The sequence below is a fragment of the Arachis hypogaea genome, chromosome 18, assembly GCF_003086295.3.
Source record: "Arachis hypogaea cultivar Tifrunner chromosome 18, arahy.Tifrunner.gnm2.J5K5, whole genome shotgun sequence".
Lineage (NCBI taxonomy): Eukaryota > Viridiplantae > Streptophyta > Magnoliopsida > Fabales > Fabaceae > Arachis > Arachis hypogaea.
In genome coordinates, this window is record NC_092053.1 from 132,279,914 (window position 1) to 132,300,956 (window position 21,043).

The following is a 21,043-nucleotide window of genomic DNA, read 5'->3' on the forward strand; positions in this document are numbered from 1 at the left end:
ACCTACATCAATATTTTTCAATAAAGAACAAGTTCCCCTAATTTGATAATTTATTCTAAGAAAAATATTATAAAGCTATCAGGATTTATTATTTTTTGTCATTAATTAGTTATTAATTTAATTTTTTAATCTAATTTTTTTAGTTTGATAATCTAATAATATATTTTATTACATATTTTTAAATAATAATAGTCAAAAAATAATAAATTATGATCACTCTACACATTTCTCTTTACTCTTGTGATTCAAATTTAAGACAAAAAAATAGTATCCCCTAAGAATTTCTCTATAAAATACATGTTACAAAAGACCAAACAAGAATTATATAACCTTAACAAAGTCAAGTCAACCTCCTTTGTCGTATAGTCGTATTATTAAGAGGCTTTCCAAGCAGCTTCCATTTCCGCGTTCAAGCCACAATTAATATGAGTCCCCTTTCTCCCCCGTTCTTTTCATCCAGTGTGCCCTGTAAAGCTACCTAAGCTGCTTCTACTATTTCCTCCTCTAAACCCAAACACAAACCCTTCAAGTAGGGATCTTAGTTCGTTACTAATAATACTCTTCTATATACATGACTTCAACCTCTTCTTTGGTGTCTGATATATTTTTAATTTCTGGCATTGGATTTATGGTTTGGACTATTTTTGCTGTTCCCTATTTAATTGCCAAGATTGTGAGAAAATTAATTTGGTATTTCGATTGTCAGACAAGTTCTTGTCCGAACCTCGTTTTTTCCCGAGAGGCATCCACCTCTTCTTCTTCATCAAGATCAAGATCATGCAAGTATCATGTGTTTCTGAATTTCAGGGGTGAAGACACTCGCTCTGCATTCATTAGCCATCTCTATGCCGCTCTCACAAGGAACGGAATCACTACCTACATTGATGACAACAACCTTCGCAAAGGTGATGTTATTTCACATGAACTTCTCACAGCAATTGAAGAGTCTATGTTTGCAATCATTGTTCTCTCACCAAACTATGCTTCCTCCACTTGGTGCTTGGACGACCTCCAAAAGATTCTTGAATGCAAACATAAATTGGGGCAACACATCGAAGCAGTGTTCTACGGTGTGGAGCCTTCTGATGTGAGGCACCAGAATGGAACATTCGGAGAAGCTTTCAGAAAACATGAACACAGATTCGGACAAAAAAGTGACAAAGTTAGAACATGGAGACATGCCTTAACACAAGTTGCCGATTACTCTGGTTGGACCTCCAAAGATCAGTAAGCTCACTAATAATCATTGATTTCATCTGTTATTGCTACAAATTATGTTAACTAAATTATTAGAACACCCTAACAAGGACGGATCCATATAAACTTGTGGGCAATTGCCCCAATTAAATTTTAAAAAAAGCAAAATAAATATATATTATATAAATTTAAAATAATAATAATAATTACTAATAATAGTCTAATTATCTAAAGTCAAGTTTAACTTCTCAAATATAATAAGTTTGAATTATTATTTTTTTTTCACAAATTTTGTCTTCTCACATAATTTTAATAAAAATTTAAATATAAAAAAAATAGTGAAAATTCTAAATTAATTCATTTGAGTTACACTCTTTATAGATTTTTTAGCTATTTGAATTATAATTTTTTTTTGTATCATATAAGAAATAACCAATAAAAATATAATTTGACGGATATTAAATACTTGACTAGATACTAATATTAATAATAAATGTATTACTCGTGCAATATTATCAAAATATTAAAATAAAAATATTTTTAAATTAATATACTTTTACATGTGTTAATTACATTCATTTATTAGAAATTTGACTAACATATTTCAAAATTTAAATATTTAAATATATTAGAGTTAATTTTTAAAGTGGTTCTATATTTGCAGTCGAGCTTCGATATCGTCATTGAACTTAAAATTGCCTCAAATTTGTCTCTGAACTTAAGAACAGTCATCTCTCTCTGATATACTTTTCGGTGACAAAATGACGACGTAGTTGGACGGAAGCCACACTGGATTGGTAAAACGTCGCTGTTACATTTTTTGTTCCCAAATAGAATATAAATGACGTTGTTTAGGATATTTTGAGGGGTTTCTAACCTCAAACATGTTAAAATCCCTCAAAATACCCTAAACGACTTCGTTATATTCTATTTGGGTGCCAAAAATGAAACGGCAACGTTGGTCTCCGTCTAACCATGTCATCCTTAAGTCATTAGAAAGTATCTCAAGAACAACCGTTGCTAAGTTCAGAGACAAATGTGGAGCAATTTTAAGAACAATTTTAAGTTTAGGAACGACATTGAGACTCAATTGCATATTTAAGGACCACTTTTAATATTAACTTAATATATTAATATTAATATTTTTATTATTTTTTCATATTATTTTTACTCCTACTTCTAAATTTTTCTGGATCCATAACCTGAGATTAAAAATTAAAACACTCTAGAGCTTAGAGAAATTTTAGATAATACGAGAATATATGTGCACTACTCGTAAGTAATTAGATTGGGGTGATCCTCAAGTTTCTAGTTTGTGGTTAAGAAAACATAAAAAGAAATTGGAAAGAAAGTAAACTTCCTCTGTTTTGTACAAAATTTGTTGCTTTAGTTTTCTTTTATGTGTTGCCAGATTTACAAAGAAACATGTATCTCTTAATAGGAATGAGGCAACATTGGTGGAAAACATTTCTCAGAGTATACATGAAAAATTGATCCCAAACTTGCCATCTTCCATGAACAAGCTTGTAGGGATTGATTCAAGAGTGGAACAAGTGATTAGTCGTCACCTTGGTATTGGGCAGAATGATGTTCGATATATAGGCATATGTGGGATGGGCGGCATAGGTAAGACAACTATTGCTAGAATGGTATATGAAGACATCCAAAGTAAATTTGAAGTTACTTATTTTCTTGCAAATGTAAGAGAGACATGTGAGAAAAATGGTATTGTTCAAGCACAAAAAGAACTTGTTGACCATATCAATGGAAGCTCGAGTAATTGTAAAAATGAGCATGATGGGAGGAGAATAATCCGGGCTTCTTTGTGTCACAAAAAGATTCTTCTTGTTCTTGATGATATAAATGAAGAAAAACAGTTGAAGAATTTGGCCGAGGAGCAAGACTGGTTTGGTCCTGGAAGCAGAATAATTATCACAACTAGAGACATGCATCTTCTAAAGATACATGATGCATATGAAATTTACAATGTTGAAGTGTTAGGGGAAAGTGAATCCTTTGATCTCTTTCATTTGAAGGCTTTTAAACAACAAACCCCTGCAGAAGAGTATTTGGATTTATCCAAACAGGCGGTCAAATATTGTGGTGGTCTTCCATTGGCACTTGAGGTATTGGGTTCCCACCTTTGTGGTAGACCCATTAAAGATTGGCAAAGTGCTCTTGGAAAATTAGAGAGCTTTCCAAATGTTGATATTTTTTATACATTGAAAATAAGTTATGATGGTTTAGATTCCATGAACAAGGATATTTTTTTAGACATTGCTTATTTTTTCAAAGGACGTTCCAAAGATTATGTAATAGATATATTAAAAGGGCGCGGTTATCATCTTGAAATTGGTATCGCTACTTTGATTGATAGATCTCTACTCACTATAGATGAGGAAGGTAGGTTGGAGATGCATGATTTGGTTGAAGAAATGGGGAAACATATTGTAATTCAGGAATCTCAAAATGATCCTAGCAAGCGTAGCAGGTTGCGGGGTTACGAGGACATCAATCTTGTTCTTACTCAAAACAAGGTAAGTGGAAACTTTTTCACAATTATAAGACTATAAAATTAAAATATGAATTTGATAATGTATCTAATATTCTATCTTCGCAATTAAAAAAAATTCTCTTTTTATTTTTATTCTTTTTCTGAGAAACATATCAATTAAGTACAAGTAAATGACTTCTCCTTGATTTGTTATGTAGGGAACTGAAGCAAGTAGCATCATTTTACACGAATGGGATTGCTATGGAAAACCAGGTTTAGTACATTGGAGAGATTTAACTTTTTCAGATATATGTCAGCTAAAGCTCCTCATTTTAGATGGCGTGGAAGCTCCAATTCTTAGATATATTCCTTGTTCATTGAGAGTTTTGCGCTGGAGACGTTGTCCAATGGAAACTCTGCCCTTTATGGATCAAGGCTTTGAGCTAGTTGAAATTAATCTGTCTGATAGCTCCAGCATTATACAAGTATGGCATGGAAAAAAGGTGAACCTTTTCGTGCAGAGCTCTATTAAATTTTACTGCGTTGATTGACGTTTGCAAGGATAGTAATGGTGTGATGTTTCTTTCTTTTGTTCAGTTTCTGGAAAAGCTGAAGTACTTATCTCTGAAGTACTTATATCGGCTGAAACAAATTCCAGATCTTTCTGAAGCTCCCAATCTTGAAATACTTGACGTTGAAGATTGTTATGAACTGGGTGATTTTCCCTCGTATCTCACACTTCACAAGAGCCTTGTTAAACTTAGTTTACGTAATTCCTCAAGTCTTGAAACTCTTGGGAGTAAATTGGAGATGAGTTCCCTCAAGGAATTACGTCTTGATGACTGCACAAGTATGAGGAAACTTGCAGAATTTGGAGAATGCATGAAACATTTATCAGTTCTTTCTTTGTCGTATACAGCCATCGAAGAACTACCCACAACGGTTGGCTGTTTAGTTGGCCTAAAGGAGTTGCACTTAAGATGTTGTGAAAGGCTTGCTTGCCTTCCAGACAGCATTCAAAAGTTAAAATCCCTCATATTTTTTAATCTTTCTGGCTGCCTAAATGTCCTTCAATCTTTGCATTCTCTATCTGGTCTGACCTCATTGGATACCCTGATATTATCGGGGTGTTTTGTCACATCTCAAGAGTCGTGGTCTTACAATCTTGGCAACTTAGTGTCTTTGACGAATTTGTATTTATCAAAGAACAAGTTTGTAAGGGTTCCAATAAATATCCATGAACTCCCCAGGCTTAGATGTCTATATCTAGACCGCTGCCCTAATCTGAAGGTTTTACCAGAGCTTCCGTCAAGTATAAGAGAGCTAAATGCACGAGATTCTGCATCACTGGATACATGGCATTTGAATGTGATATCAAAGGTGTGTTGTGGCTTTGCAGCATCAGCTAACCATCATTCTGATGGGCTCTTGCAAATGTGGCTCGCACAGAATGAAGAGGAGAAAATTCCATTGTGGTTTGTCCATAAGGAACTGGGTAATGGAGTATCAATCACATTGCCACATAATGAAACCATGGCACTTGCTCTCTGTTTCCGATTATGCCCAACGGAGACTCGTCCTAATCTTGGGGCAAAATTGTCGGTGATGTGCAACGGTAAGGAATTCATTAAAAAGCATTTAACTGCAGCGCGTGAAACTAAAAATTCTCAGCATTTCATCCTTTGCTTGAGCAGTGACTATTTTGTTGACCAATTTTGCCAACCCTATCGCTTTCAACTGGTATTGCCTTTGTACCTTGAAATGAAAGTGGAGAGTTCTGGGGCTCGGTGGGTGTACAAGCAAGACATCCAAGATTTGAAGAAAAGTGGAACCCAAACATAAAAAAGAAAAGCAACTTTTGATCTGAACTTTTGAAGGCTGTGTTTATTATGTTTATGTGTAATGGATTTTCCACGTTTTTGGTTTTCAATGTTTAAATTGAGTTTCATGGTGTCAAAAAAGTATCTTTAAAGTTTACTTCTCCTTACCACAGGATTTACTATATCCATGTTCATTTCAATTACACTTTCAATGCACACTTTGGTTTAAGGATTGAAGTATCTTGTTGAAGTAGTTTCGCTATTAGTTTCTGCAAAAGATCATTTTCTTTTCTAAGTTGTGATGTTTAAATATCACGTAAGACAATATATTATAGTCATTGGCAATACATTAATTTATTATTCCATTACACACCTACATCAGTACTTTCTAGGAAAGAACCAATTCACTTTTTTGTTTTAATTATTTACAAAAATGATCTAAAATCTTACATGCAGCCTAAATTTATCTTATCAATTTCTACGCACTTTATTTGCAATGAAAAATGCACTTTTTATGCAAAATCTTTCCTGCTTTTCAAAACATGAATAGTAGTAATAGAAAAAACAAAAAATGATATTTAATTTCTACCAACTTTTTTTTTAACAAAAATATTAGTTATATATCAAAGTTAACTATTATATATTTGTATATAAATTAATATGTTATTTAATTTGTGTTTAATATATATTTTATATTTCAACATGTATTTTATATTAATGACTAATTTTAATATACACCTAGAATGGTTATTTTATTATATACAAGAATATTAAAATTCTTAAGTCTCGTGCAAATAAAAAACATAAGGATCCTCCATTATTTACAACTTCTTCCTTAGAGTCAATTTTGACAAAAAAAAAAAAAAACATGTAAAAGAACACAAAAACAAAGGAGCAAACCCTCACATTTAGCGCTCAAAATTGCAAGCAAAAGTGTGAGTTTACTAATTACTTACTCTCCGAAAAGTATAAAGGGTTAAATACTGTAACAATGTAGAACCATGGAACTATAAATAAAGCAATACTGTGTGATCATGTTATTCAAACCAATTTATGTCCAACTGTCTTAGTTTTGTAAGCCACTTATGTGTATCTTGATATATACATGGTTTAGATGGTGTTTGCATATCACCATCATCTACATTAGGTGGTGACTCTGCATTATCAACTCTCTTACCCTTCTCAACAAGGCTGTCGTCCTGTCGGCTTCGATGTTGTCTCACCTTCACGGACAGAAGCCGAGAAACCTCGTGAAGTCCACCCCATTTTTCCAGCGCACGAGCAATATCATACTGACCTGCAGCAAATTCCATAAATAACACTCATTTTTCAGGGTTGTGTCAATTTTCACCTTTAATATGATATTTTTGTGGATCCCATACTCAATATCAATAGTGAAAATCAACACATGATGAGTTTATGTGAGATTTTTTTTCATGATTGTCCCAGTAACCCTTTTGTTTTGGTTGTTTGTAAGGCAAGGAAAGATTCATGATGGTTGCAATCTTTGTGAATCCAGCCATGCGAGTGATATTCTTCTCTTCCGTGTAAACGAAGATGCTTCCTCATCGGCATAAGCCCTTCTTCTCCATGTGCTGCAATGAACTTTAGGTGCCTAACTTGTTCTAGATATGGCTAAAATCTTAATGATTGCTAATCATGGTTCCATACATGTAGAATGCAGACTTTATTGTTATCTCGTGATAAAATCTTACTGATTGCGAATGATACAAGCAAGGAAGGAGAAATTGAGCTGGTGAATACTTCTTTGTTGTTCGTCGGTGGCAACCTATCACTTTCACAAAATGATGTTTCATCTCTGCCAACTTTTTTTTTTAATAAAAATGCTATGCATACACTAAAATCAGTCATCATGTATTTGTGTATAAATACATATGTTATTTGGTGTATTTTATATTTTAATATATATTTTATACTAGTGGCTGATTTTGATATATGCCTAACATGTTTTAAACTTTTAATATGATTCCACAAGTGATGATGCATTAGACTCCTATATATTTTAATTAATATTTTTAATAATAATCTTTCGACAGTAGTATTATTATGTATGTTTAATTAACTATTCTTTAGTATCTAATATTCAATTATATTTCTATTAAATGGAAAATTGAGCATGGGAGAAAAATAATATCACTTCATGAGGTATGTATATATAATTCAGTAGTATACTTAATCCGTTTAACTTCTATTGCAAAACCAATGCTATTAGAATAGGAACTTTGATTCACAATTAGTGCTTGTTTTCTTACTTTCCAATTTTGATTCAGGGAAATTGGGTAGTTAGCAAAAAAGATGATGTATAAATTATGGGTGTAATCCTACAGCATTGTACAAGTATGGCATGGAAAAAAGGTGAACCTTTTCGTGCTGAGCTCTATTAAATTTTACTGCATTAATTACGTTTGCATCTAATATCATATCCATTAAGCATTCTTTCTAACTTTTATTTTGTTCAGTTTCTGGAAAAGCTGAAGTACTTATGTCTGCGTCGTTGCCGTCGGCTGAAACAAATTCCAGATCTTTTTGAAGCTCCCAATCTTGAAATACTCAACGCTGAAGGTTGTTATGAACTGAATGATTTCCCCTCGTATCTCACACGCCACAAGAGCCTTGTTAAACTTGTTTTATATCGTTGCTCAAGTCTTGAAACTCTTGGGAGTAAATTGGAGATGAGTTCCCTTAAGGAACTTGATCTTACTTGCTGCACAAGTATGAGGAAACCTCCAAATTTTGGAGAATGCATGAAAAATTTATCAGTTCTTTCTTTGGCGGGCACAGCCATAGAAGAACTACCCACAACTGTTAGCTGTTTAGTTGGCCTAAAGAAGTTGTACTTACAGCATTGCCAAAGGCTTACTTGCCTTCCAGACAGCATTCAAAAGTTAAAATCCCTTACAATTTTGGATCTTTCTTTCTGCCCAAATGTACTTCAATCTTTGCATTCTCTATCTGCTCTGACATCATTGAGCACACTGAGATTATCGAGATGTTTTGTCACATCTCAAGAGTCATGGTCTTACAATCTTACCAACTTAGTGTCTTTGACGGATTTGCATTTATCACAGAACAATTTTGTAAGGGTTCCAATAAATATCCATGAACTCCCCAGGCTTAGACATCTGAATCTAGACTACTGCCCTCATCTAAAGGTTTTACCAGAGCTTCCGTCAAGCTTAAGAGAGTTATATGCACAAGATTCTGAATCACTGGATACATGGCATTCGAATGTGATATCAAAGGTGTGTTGTGGCTTTGCAGCGTCAGCTAACCATGATTCTGATGGGATCTTGCAAATGTGGGTTGCACAGAAGCAAATAGGGTTGACCACAGGGGAGGAAATTCCATTGTGGTTTGTCCATCAGGAACAGGGTAATGGAGTATCAGTCACATTGCCACGTAATGAAACTTTGGCACTTGCTCTCTGTTTCCGATTATGCCCAATGAATAGTCATAACTTTCTAAAACTTACTCGAATGTTGTCGGTGATTTGCAACGGTGAGAAATTCATCAAAAAGGATTTAACTGTGATGCGTGAAACTAATCATTCTCAGCATTTCATCCTTTGCTTGACCAGTGACTATTTTGTTGACCAATTCTGCCAAGACTATCGCTTCGAACTGGTACTTCCTAGTTATTTTGAAATGAAAGTAGAGAGTTTTGGGGTTCGTTGGGTGTGCAAGCCAGACATTCAAGATTTGAAGAAAAGTGGAACCGAAACATCATAAAGAAAAGCAACTTTTGATCCGAACATGAACATCACCCCACCTTCTTCTCCTTCTGCTTGTAGGAAAAAGATGCTCATGATTTCCCCTTCTTCCTATGTGTCTCCGCTGGAGGAGGAAGAGGAAGAGTATGCTGCCATTGCGGAGAAAGGGTTCTATGTGTACCCTGTTTGTCCTGAACTATTACCTCTCTTCCCTTTGCATTCCCACAACACTTTTTCTTCAAACTCTTAGCTCTGTTACATGTTTCATTGCTAAGCTTAAAACTGTTGAGCTAAATGGTTCTCCAAATCTGAAGCTTTTGAAAAGAGCTCATTGCATACATCCAATAGTTAAAAAAGAGAACTAAGTGAAGGGCTTGGATCTATTTGAAGCTGATAAGAGTGATTCTTTAGGGGTGTCACAAATGCGGCGAGGATCTTGTGCACATGAAATCTGGGCATTTATTTTGTATGGACAATTGTGTACTGAAGCTGTCCTTTTCGCCACTTTCATGTTAAGTTCAACTGACTTCAGTTTGTCCTCAAAATTCAGGTACTCAGTTCTCTCTTGGCTTTGGTTAAAGTTTGAGCATGAAGAAACATAGAGTTGGGTTTTGATATAGGTGAGTTCATGTTATTGTTATGTGCTTTTGCAAGTGTGCATCTGTGTGCTAAATTGTATGTTTTTAATTGTAGACATGAAAAGTACAAAATTTAAAATTATTAAATGAACTAGGTTGCCATGTAGGAGCGTTTCTGTAATATGAGCATTTGAAGGCTGTTTATGTTTGTGTGTGATGGATTTTCGACTATTTTTGGTTTTGAATGTTTTCTGGAAAAATGTTTAAATTGAGTTTCATGGTGTAATTTGTTGCAATGAGGTTATAGGGAATTGTTTTTTTTAACTTTCTTTGCTGCAGCATGGAGTGAAATTCAGCAAGCATAACTAGTCAGATTTATGTAAGAGAGATTCTGAAGCAGCAAATTGAAACGCAACTTTTGAGCAAACTGAACTCATCAAGGAAAGTTATTACTTGAACAAAAACAGAACTAGTGAAGCGTTTGGTTATATTTTAATTCAGGACAAATATCTACTGATGCTCTCCTTTAATTGATATTTTCAAATGATGAGTTTATGTGATATTTTCAAATGATGAGTTTCATTATGATCGAAGATGCAAAAACAATAATTACTGCACGAGTCAATAATTATGCATTATAGAAACAAACAGTATTAATCATATAACAGAAAGTTCACTATTGACAACTAATCTATCAAATCAAATATGTGATTCATGTCCACTACAAATGAAAACTATATATTCTTATGACATGGATTATAGTGAAAATTATCAGCAGAGTTTTTCATATCATTTCTCATTTATTTTGTTAGCCATGTAAGCATTTTTCATTAACAAAGGCATAATTAGTTAATATAAGTTTATTTTTGTCAATTTCAAAATTTTGTAGGTATTGATTTTAAGGGTATTTGTAGTGTGGTCTGAATCGATTTTGAGTCAAAAACTTATCTGATAAAAACACAAATTTTACTTGTGGTGCAGTAGTGCAGTATGGAGTGGATGATTTTTTTTTTTTTTTGTAGAGAATCTGATCCAATTTCAAGCAGTTTATATTAGATTGAATTTACAGTTTTGTAAATTAAAAAAATTAAATATACATAACATGTCTTAATTTCAAATTTTAAATAACCAACTATGACATAACAAGATTTAAAAATATCTTAAAAAACCAACAACATAACAATAAAAATAAAATTATAGATTTGTTAAAATAAATAAATCTCATTTTAAACTCATAAAATATATAATAAATTAAATATATTATAAGTAAAATTTTAAATATAATAATAAAATAATAATATTATAACACATTGTGTCGTTTGGATTGAATTGGATTGATTGTGAGAAGTAAATTCGAACTTCTATCTAATTCATGCCGTTTGCCAAGAGTAGAATCTAATCAAAACTAAATTAATGTAATTTTTAGTTTAGATTAGATTAAATAAACGATTTAATTTGGATCGATTTAGAATTTTAAATTTTCAATCATCCCGAACTGATTTGATAATTTATTGTAAAAGAAATATTAAGAGACTATCAGAATTTATTATTTTTTGTCATCAATTAGTCATCAATTCAATTTTTTTAGTTTAATTTTTTTAATATAATAATTTAATAATATATTTTATTACATATTTTTAAATAATAATAATCAAAATATAATAAATTATGATCACTCTATGACATTTCTCTTTACTCTTGCGATTCAAATTTAAGACAAAAAATAGTATCCCCTAAGAATTTCTCTATAAAATACATGTTACAAAAGACCAAACAAGAATTATATAACCTTAACAAAGTCAAGTCAACCTCCTTTGTCGTATACTCGTATAATTATAGAGGCTTTCCAAGCAGCTTCCATTTCCGCGTTGAAGCCACAATGAATAAGCTACCTGTGTGTCCTGTAATGCTACCTAAGCTGCTTCTACTATTTCCCCCTCTTCACCCAAACACATACCCTTCAAGTTGTTATCTTTTTCTTTACTCATAATACCCATCTATGGCTTCCACCTCTTCTTCTTCGTCAAGATCATGCAAGTATGATGTGTTTCTCAGCTTCAGGGGTGAAGATACTCGTTCTGGATTCACTAGCCATCTCTATGCCGCCCTCACAAGGAAGGGAATCACTACCTTCATTGATGACAACAACCTTCGCAAAGGTGATGTTATTTCACATGAACTTCTCACAGCAATTGAACACTCTATGTTTGCAATCATTGTTCTCTCACCCAACTACGCTTCCTCCCCTTGGTGCTTGGACGAGCTCCAAAAGATTCTTGAATGCAAGGATAACTTGGATCAACACATCGAGGTGGTGTTCTACGGTGTGGAACCTTCTGATGTGAGGCACCAGAAAGGAACCTTCGGAGAAGCTTTCAGGAAACATGAACACAGATTCGGACTAGAAAGTGACAAGGTTAGAACATGGAGACATGCGTTAACACAAGTTGCCGGTTTCTCTGGTTGGACCTCCAAAAATCAGTAAGCTCACTAATAATCATTGACTTCTTTTGTTGTTGCTGCAAATTATGTTAACTGAATTATTACAGCACCCCTAAGATTATCGTAGTGAGAAATTTTAGACAATCCGAGAATATTTATATTATATATCTAGACTACTTGTAAGTAATTAGATTGGGGTGATCCTCAAGTTTCTAGTATGTGGTTAAGAAAACATAAAAACAAATTGGAAAGAAAATAAACTTTCTCTTCTTTTGCACCAAATTTGTTGCTTTAATTTTCTTTTATGCCTTGCCAGACTTACAAAGAAACATGTTTCTCTTAATAGGAATGAGGCAACATTGGTGGAAAACATTTCTCAGAGTATACATAAAAAATTGATCCCAAACTTGCCATCTTCCATGAACAAGCTTGTAGGGATTGATTCAAGAGTGAAACAAGTGATTAGTCACATTGGTATTGGGCTGAATGATGTTCGTTATATAGGCATATGTGGGATGGGCGGCATAGGTAAGACAACTATTGCTAGAATCGTATATGAAGACATCCAAAGTAAATTTGAAGTTACTTATTTTCTTGCAAATGTAAGAGAAACATGTGTTAAAAATGGTATTGTTCAAGCACAAAAAAATTTTGTTGGCCATATCAATGGAAGCTCCTGTAATTTTGATGATGAGTATGATGGGAGGAGAATAATTCGGGCTTCTTTGTGTCACAAAAAGGTTCTTCTTGTTCTTGATGATATAAATGAAGAAAAACAGTTGAAGAATTTGGCCGAGGAACAAGACTGGTTTGGTCCTGGAAGCAGAATAATTATCACAACTAGAGACATGCATCTTCTAAAGATACATGATGCACATAAAATTTACAATGTTGAAGGGTTAGGGGAAAGTGAAGCCTTTGATCTCTTTCATTTGAAGGCTTTTAAACAACAAAAGTCTGGAGAAGAGTATTTGGATTTGTCCAAACAGGTGGTCAAATATTGTGCTGGTCTTCCATTGGCACTTGAGGTTTTGGGTTCCCACCTTTATGGTAGACCCATTCAAGATTGGCAAAGTGCTCTTAGAAAATTAGAGAGCTTTCCAAATGTCGATATTTTTGATACGTTGAAAATAAGTTATGATGGTTTAGATTCCATGGACAAGGATATTTTTTTAGACATTGCTTATTTTTTCATAGGATGGTTACAAGGTAATGTAATAGCTATGTTAAAAGGGCGTGGTTATCATCTTGAAATTGGTATCGCGACTTTGATTGATAGATCTCTACTCACTATAAATGAGGAAGGTAGGTTGAAGATGCATGATTTGGTTGAAGAAATGGGCAAACATATTGTAATTCAGGAATCTCCAAATGATCCTAGCAAGCGCAGCAGGTTGCAAAGTTACGAGGATATCGATATTGTTTTTCAAAACAAGGTAAATGCAAACTTTTTCACAGTTATAAGACTACAAAATTAAAAAAAGAATTTGATAATGCGTCTAATATTGTATTTTCGCAATTAAAAAAAAATTCTCTCTCGCCCCCTCTCTTGAAAAATATAACAATTAGTATAATTGAATGACTTCTCGTTGATTTGTTGTTTAGGGAACTGAGGCAATTCAGAGCATTGTTGTAGACGGGAATATTGAGTTATATGAAGAACAATATACAGTGCGTTGGAGAGATTTAACTTTTTTAAATGTATGTCACCTAAAGCTCCTCAGTTTAGATGGCGTGATGGCTCCAATTCTTAGCTATATTCCTCGTTCATTGAGAGTTTTGAGTTGGATAGATTGTCCAATGGAAACTCTGCCCTTTATGGATCCATACTATGAGCTTGTTCAAATTAATGTGTCTGATAGCGACTGCATTGTACACTTATGGCATGGAAAAAAGGTATACATTTTGGTCCAGAGCTCTATTAAATTTTACTGCATTGATTATTGTTTGCAAGGATAGTAATGGTGTGATGTTTGTTTCTTTTGTTCAGTTTCTGAAAAAGCTGAAGTACTTATATCTGTCTGATTGCTTTCGGCTGAAACGAATTCCAGATCTTTCTGAAGCTCCCAATCTTGAAATACTTGACGTTCAATTTTGTAAAGAACTGAATGATTTTCCCTCGTATCTCACACGCCACAAGAGCCTTGTTAAACTTATTTTATATGGTTGCTCAAGTCTTGAAACTCTTGGGAGTAAATTGGAGATGAGTTCCCTCAAGGAACTAGATCTTGATTTCTGCACAAGTATGAGGAAACTTCCAGAATTTGGAGAATGCATGAAACATTTATTAGTTCTTTCTTTGTCGAAAACAGCCATAGAAGAACTACCCACAACGGTTGGTTGTTTAGTTGGCCTAAAGAAGTTGCACTTAAACGGTTGCGAAAGGCTTACTTGCCTTCCAGACAGCATTCAAAAGTTAAAATCCCTCACCCTTTTGAATCTTTCTGGCTGCCCAAATGTCCTTCAGTCTTTGCATTCTCTATCTAGTCTGACCTCATTGGACACTCTGAAATTATCGGGGTGTTTTCTCACATTTCAAGAGTCATGGTCTTACAATTTTGCCAATTTAGTGTCCTTGATGGATTTGGACTTATCAGAAAACAATTTTGTAAGGGTTCCAATAAATATCCATGAACTCCCCAAGCTTAGACGTCTGAATCTAGACCGCTGCCCTAATCTGAAGGTTTTACCAGAGCTTCCATCAAGTATAAGAGAGCTAAATGCACGACATTCTACATCACTGGATATAAAGCATTGGAATGTGATATCAAAGGTGTGTTGTGGCTTTGCAGCATCAACTAACCATGATTCTGATGGGATCTTGCAAATGTGGGTTGCACAGAACCAAATAAAGATATTTGGGTTGACCATAGGGGAGGAAATTCCATTGTGGTTTGTCCATCAAGAAGAGGGTAATGGAGTATCAGTCACATTGCCACATAATGAAACCATGCCACTTGCTCTCTGTTTCCGATTATGCCCAACGAAGAGTCGTCCTAATTTTGCGCAAGATTCGTCGGTGATTTGCAACGGTAAGGAATTCATTCAAAAGAATTTAATTTGGGCGCGTGAAACTGAAAATTCTCAGCATTTCATCCTTTGCTTGACCAGTGACTATTTTGTTGACCAATTTTGCCAAGACTATCGCTTTGAACTGGTATTGCCTAGTTACGTTCAAATGAAAGTAGAGAATTCTGGGGCTCGGTGGGTGTGCAAGCAAGACATCCAAGATTTGAAGAAAATTGGAACCGGAACATCAAAAAGAAAAGCAACTTTTGATCTGAACTTTTGAAGGCTGTGTTTATTATGTTCATGTGTAATGGTTTTAAATGTTTTTGGAAAAATGTTTAAATTGAGTTTCATGGTGTTAAATAAATTAGTAGTACCTTTTACCGTTTACTTCTCCTTACTATACGATTTACTATATCCATGTCCATTTCAGTTACACTTTCAATGCACACTTTGGTTTAAGGATTAAAGCATCTTGTTGAAGTAGTTTTACTACTAGTTTCTACGAAAGATCATTTTCTTTTCTAAGTTGTGATGTGTAATTAAATATCACGTAAGACAATATATTGTAGTCATTGGCAATACATTAATTTATTATTCCATTACACACCTACATCAGTACTTTCCAGCAAAGAACCAATTCACTTTTTTGTTTAATTATTTACAAAAATAATCTAAATCTTACATGCAGTCTAAATTTACCTTATCAATTTCTATGCGCTTTATTTTCAAAGGAAAACGCACTTTCTATGCAAAAATCGTTCCTCCTTTTTAAAACATGAGAATAGTAGTAATATAAAAAAACGAAAAATGATATTTAATTTCTACCAACTTTGAACAAAAATGTTAGGTGTATATCAGAGTTAACCATTATATATTTGTATATAAATACATATGTTATTTAACTCGTTTTCAATATGTATTTTATATTTCAACATGTATTTTATATTAGTGACTAATTTTAATATATACTTAGAATGGTTATTTGTATTTCATTATATACACAAGAATATTGAAGTTTGTAAGTCTCGTGCAAATAGAAAACACAAGGATCCTCCATTATTTACAACTTCTTCCTTAAGGTCAAGTTTGACAAAAAGAACATGTAAAAGAAACAAAAACAAAGGAGCAAACCCTCACATTTAGTGCTCAAAATTGCAAGCAAAAGTGTGAGTTTATAATATTACTTACTCTAAGAAAAGTATAAAGGTTAAATAGTGTAATAATATAGAACCATGAAACTATAAACCAATACTATCTCATCATGTTATTCAAACCAATTTATGTCCAACTGTCTTAGTTTTGTAAGCCACTTATGTGTATCTTGATAAATACATGGTTTAGATGGTGTTTCCAAATCACCATCATCTACATTATCAACTCTCTTACCCTTCTCAACAAGGCTATCGTCCTGTCGGATTCGATGTTGTCTCACCTTCAGGGACAGAAGCCGAGAAACCTCGTGAAGTCCACCCCATTTTTCCAGTGCACGAGCAATATCGTACCGGCCTGCAGCAAATTCCATAAATAACACTCATTTTTCAGGGTTGTGTGGATTTTCACCTTTGATATGATGATTTTGTGGATCCCATACTCAATATCAATAGTGAAAATCAACACATGATGAGTTTATGTGATATTTCCACATGTTTTTCTTCCTCATTAGAGTTGAAGGCATGCATGTAAATCTATAGTTTATTGTAAGCAACGAAATTGAAGTTGAGAGCAGGATATCTCAAACCTACCTGCACGTTCAAATGACTTTCTGCTTGGCATAAATGAAGGATCCATTCCCCAACTCCTTTGAAATCTACTTATCTGCATGAAAAAATGAGTTTCATTCTAAGATGCAAAAACAATAATGTAATGCATATGAATCAATGACTACTAAAACATCTTTTAGGGACTTATAGAGTAAAGAAAGAAGGAAATGAAGATTTTGCAACCCACCTCGTCCTGCAGATTTTCGAGATTGTCCCAGTAACCCTTTGGTTTTCGTTGTTTGTAAGCCAAGGAAAGATTCATGATGGTTGCAATCTTTCTAAATCCACCCATGCGAGTGATAGCCTTCTCGATATCAACTCTTCCGTGTAAACGAAGTTGCTTCCTCATCGGCATTAGCCCTTCTTCTCCATGTGCTGCAATGAACTTTAGGAGTTCGGATTTTAGTATTTCCATATCCCTTTGTAAGCCTGGAACTTTCGGCCTTTGCTGACATGAACTTTGAACATTGCAATTAGGAGTTTCCACGACCGAATCATTGTCTTCGTCCTTTTCAAAACCAGACGAAGCAATTTGTTTCCCTGAATTTGTATTCTTCCCACTAGCTTCTGAAGTTTTCAATCCATTTCTATTCTCAACATAGTCTCTTATTGCTGACAAATTGGATGGTAGATCTTCAAAAATGACCTGAAATGAAATAAGCAAACGAACCAAAAAGTTTTCAGCAATTAAAACAATTACTATATCAATATATTTTTGTTGCTTGGAGATCAATTTTTGACAGTATGGTTGAACCATCTAATAGACAAACCTCCTCCATGATAGCCTCCGAAAGGAAAGTATCTTTGTGCATTTTTATCTCCACAGAATACTTCAGCAATGTGTGATGATTTCCTAGTTGTTCAAAAATCCATTTTCCTTGGAACGAATCAAAATCCCCTTCAACCTGTTCAAAACTTATCTCTTGCTCTGAATTTTCACACAAATCTAATATGACTCGAGCATGAAGCACCATATAAAGAAGGCCTTTACACCCTTCCTGCATGTCAATTAAACTATTTAAGTTACATCAATCCTGTAGTGTTTAAACAAAACATAATTCATGCCTAAACTTGTTTAAGAGAAGGCTAAACATGATTCCATACCTGAAGAATGCGGATTTTATTGTTATCTCGCGATAAAATCTTACTGATTCCTAAATTTGGAATGATCCTGCAACAAATTACATTGAATCAATTTGATCGAGTATAGCAATTCATCTAGAAAATTTTCAATGTGTGGTTTTTGGTACATGAAAAAGAATAGATGACTTACTCAGGTAGTTTCTCATAGGCAGTCAGAACATTCCATACTTCACAAACAGGAGCTTTAACCGTAATGCTGGCAATAACACAGCGATGGACACCTCCATTTTCCTTCACATCAAAACACTTTATTAGTTACTTGAAGCACAAGTCATTGTTTTATAATAACTTTATATAAAGATTGGTTACCAGAAGGCCATCGAATCTGCGGAGATGAACTTCGTCCACCATTCTAGGCCTATCGAGCCTGCAAACTTTTCCAAATATGCCCCAGTTTCCGGCCACCTCATTGGAAGAGACAGGCGAGGAAGGAGAAATTGCGCTGGTAAATACTTCTTTGTTGTTTGCCGGTGACAACCTATCACCTTCACGCAAAGTACCATTTATCTTTTTTATGAATGAACCATTAATAGCCATAGAAGTTTCTGGCAGTGAAAGCTTCTGACTCTGCATAAAATCCCTTTCAGCTCTGTAAGCCAAAGCTCGAAGGTTCACAGGAAGATCAGATCTGATAATCCTTTCCAATAAAATAGCTGGGGAATTGAATCTTGGTATCACACTAACTTCATAAGATAGAATAGAAGTTGATGACCTGCATAAACCAGAAATACCACTCTCTATTACATAAGAAAGTTCAATATGTACAAGGATACTTCATTGCATTTTGATCAATACAAAAGAGGAAAATACTCGAAACTTGAAAGTCGAAACATTATATATTTCAAAGGAACTACATTGGCAAAATGAAATGAGATAAATACACATAATACACTATGTATGTGCATGCACTTACATGAGACAAGAGTACCATTAGTTCATGGCAAAGAATTAGAACAAGAAGGATTATTGACATTGAGAAACAATTTTTACCTTGTTCCAGATTTTACAGACCATTTGCCATCAAACTTCTTAAAGTCTCCATCAACCATGGAAAAGTGAAGTTCTCGATCCCATGCCTAAAGCATCATAGAAATCACTACAGTATTAATAATCTAACAGAAAGTTCGCTATTGACAACTAATCTATCAAATCAAATATGTGATTCATGTCCACTGCAAATGAAAACCATATGTTCTTGTGACATGGATCATAGTGAAAATTATTCAAGTCCACTCCAACCCAAGAACTCACTACAATGTATTTGGATACAATAATTGAACAGTGACAGAGAGAGTACTTGCTATAGTATATGATGTGAGCTGAATTGAATCAAATAACTAATTAATAACAAGAATTGGTAACAGATTCTTACTGAACGGATAAATTCTTGAAGATCCAAGACAACACGTGCTTCAATATGCCAATACATTGCTCTTTGGAACCCCCTTTGCTCTAACCATATCCTCCCAGGATATGGACATGGAATTCTCCCACTAAAAACATCACCAACAAAGTCAACACATAATGAATAAGAAAAAGGGATTCAATATGCATGCTTGAAAGTTGAAATTAACATTACCTGCAGACAAGGTTGGGTATGAAATCAGCAAGATGCTCATAATCAGTGAGAACATTCCAAAGGGATTCAGTGTCAGCATTGACAAAGATTTCAGCTTTTATTGTGCGTTCCCTCCATGAAACCACGTGCACCTCACACTGAACCTCACACTCACGCTCTCCATTACGACCCTTTTCATCTTCTTCCCCAAAGTTTCCATCTTTGCCATTGTTGCCACCATAACCGTTGAAATGGCAACTGGGTATTCTCCACTGTGGTCCCCTTCCATGAATAACAGATGAGAAAAGTGAAACAGTGGCTTTAGAATTCGAGTGACCAGTGAAGAGGGTTCTAATTATGTTTCTAGTGTTCTTTGTTAATGGTGATTTGGGAAGGAAGTGAGGAGCAAGGTTGGTGCTTGAAGAAGCACTGTAAGAGCTGAACATCAGAACAGAACAGGAGAGTGTGGTTTCTGTGAGACACTGAGTTTGGAGATTGTTTTGTTTTGTTTTTTTGTTTTTTATTTATTTAATATCATTATTACATGGCAGCATTAACAGTTACTAGTTGCATTGAAGAATTGTAGCCACGAGTTATCAAAAGAAGTGGCTTTCATGAACCTGTGGTTGTAACTTCTAACAGCATACATGCTGCCATGGCTACTTTCGTCATTTTATCATATTTTTTAGTCCATTGCTAATTGCTTTCTAGCAATCTAGCATGTAGCATGTAGGTGTGTGAACATTTTATATTAAAGTATCGAATAATAAAATTTTATTAACTCTATTAAAAAAATAGATAAATGTACACATGAAAAATTATACAATGGACAAAAATTACACATAAATTATTTAATGAGTTAAGTGTATACATGAATTTTACACTCTATTAGTCACGTCTATCATTCTGTGGGTCATTTTTTTTTATATTGCAGGAGTGTGTGAGTTGTGTTTGATTATGATGTATATAGGTGTTAGACACAGGTGTGGGATAGAGAAAAATCGGACCGTCTAAATTTTTTGTTAGAAAATTCGTTGACCACAAATCAAACCGTCCGATTAGTTTTTTTTTTTTTTTAAATCAAATCATACCTTCCGTTTATAATTTTTGTTTTTTTAATTTTATCTTAAAATGAAAACGGACCCTTCGTTTTTAGAATTTTTTTTTTTAAATCAAAATGGACCCTCCAAATTTTATTAAAAAAATATTTTTTTTTGTAGATACCCTCTAATCGGACTGTCTGAATTTCTTGCTCTAAATCCCTCTATCCGATTTCAGCCCCCAACACCACATGCAGGGAAAGCACTTC

General features: G+C 34.1%; 4 protein-coding genes across 6 annotated transcripts; 3 read left to right on the top strand and 1 right to left on the bottom strand.

The window, feature by feature from the left end:
- The first annotated feature begins 220 nt into the window (after positions 1–220).
- On the top strand, positions 221–5,748 carry LOC112769348 (TMV resistance protein N). Of its 2 annotated transcripts, none has more exons than XM_025813846.3 (4): positions 221–1,227; positions 2,639–3,734; positions 3,910–4,194; positions 4,289–5,748. In XM_025813846.3, exons 1-4 carry the CDS (start codon positions 572–574, stop codon positions 5,531–5,533), a joined length of 3,282 nt encoding a protein of 1,093 aa, XP_025669631.1. In that variant the 5' UTR covers positions 221–571; the 3' UTR covers positions 5,534–5,748. The 2 variants fall into 2 exon arrangements, with proteins under 2 accessions (XP_025669631.1, XP_025669630.1); XM_025813845.3 differs by having other exon boundaries at positions 406–1,227; positions 2,609–3,734.
- An 806-nt stretch (positions 5,749–6,554) lies between these two features.
- On the top strand, positions 6,555–15,660 carry LOC112769350 (disease resistance protein Roq1). 2 transcript variants are annotated; one of them, XM_025813849.2, is made up of 6 exons: positions 6,555–7,887; positions 7,992–12,300; positions 12,608–13,697; positions 13,867–14,157; positions 14,252–15,293; positions 15,373–15,660. In XM_025813849.2, exons 2-6 carry the CDS (start codon positions 11,819–11,821, stop codon positions 15,441–15,443), a joined length of 2,976 nt encoding a protein of 991 aa, XP_025669634.1. In that variant the 5' UTR covers positions 6,555–7,887; positions 7,992–11,818; the 3' UTR covers positions 15,444–15,660. The 2 variants fall into 2 exon arrangements, with proteins under 2 accessions (XP_025669634.1, XP_025669633.1); XM_025813848.3 differs by having other exon boundaries at positions 14,252–15,660.
- LOC140181504 (probable disease resistance protein At4g19530) lies at positions 7,006–9,260 on the top strand. Its single transcript, XM_072225132.1, has 3 exons — positions 7,006–7,058; positions 7,189–7,321; positions 7,992–9,260. The coding sequence occupies exons 1-3, from the start codon at positions 7,006–7,008 to the stop codon at positions 9,258–9,260; spliced, it is 1,455 nt and encodes a 484-aa protein (XP_072081233.1).
- An 852-nt stretch (positions 15,661–16,512) lies between the features above and the next one.
- Positions 16,513–20,379, bottom strand: LOC112769352 (uncharacterized). Its single transcript, XM_025813850.3, has 10 exons — positions 19,756–20,379; positions 19,549–19,669; positions 19,167–19,252; positions 18,486–18,888; positions 18,307–18,407; positions 18,138–18,204; positions 17,804–18,031; positions 17,221–17,679; positions 17,016–17,088; positions 16,513–16,779 (listed from the first exon to the last, which is right to left on the bottom strand). The coding sequence occupies exons 1-10, from the start codon at positions 20,178–20,180 to the stop codon at positions 16,538–16,540; spliced, it is 2,205 nt and encodes a 734-aa protein (XP_025669635.1). The 5' UTR covers positions 20,181–20,379; the 3' UTR covers positions 16,513–16,537.
- Between the last annotated feature and the right edge of the window lie 664 nt (positions 20,380–21,043).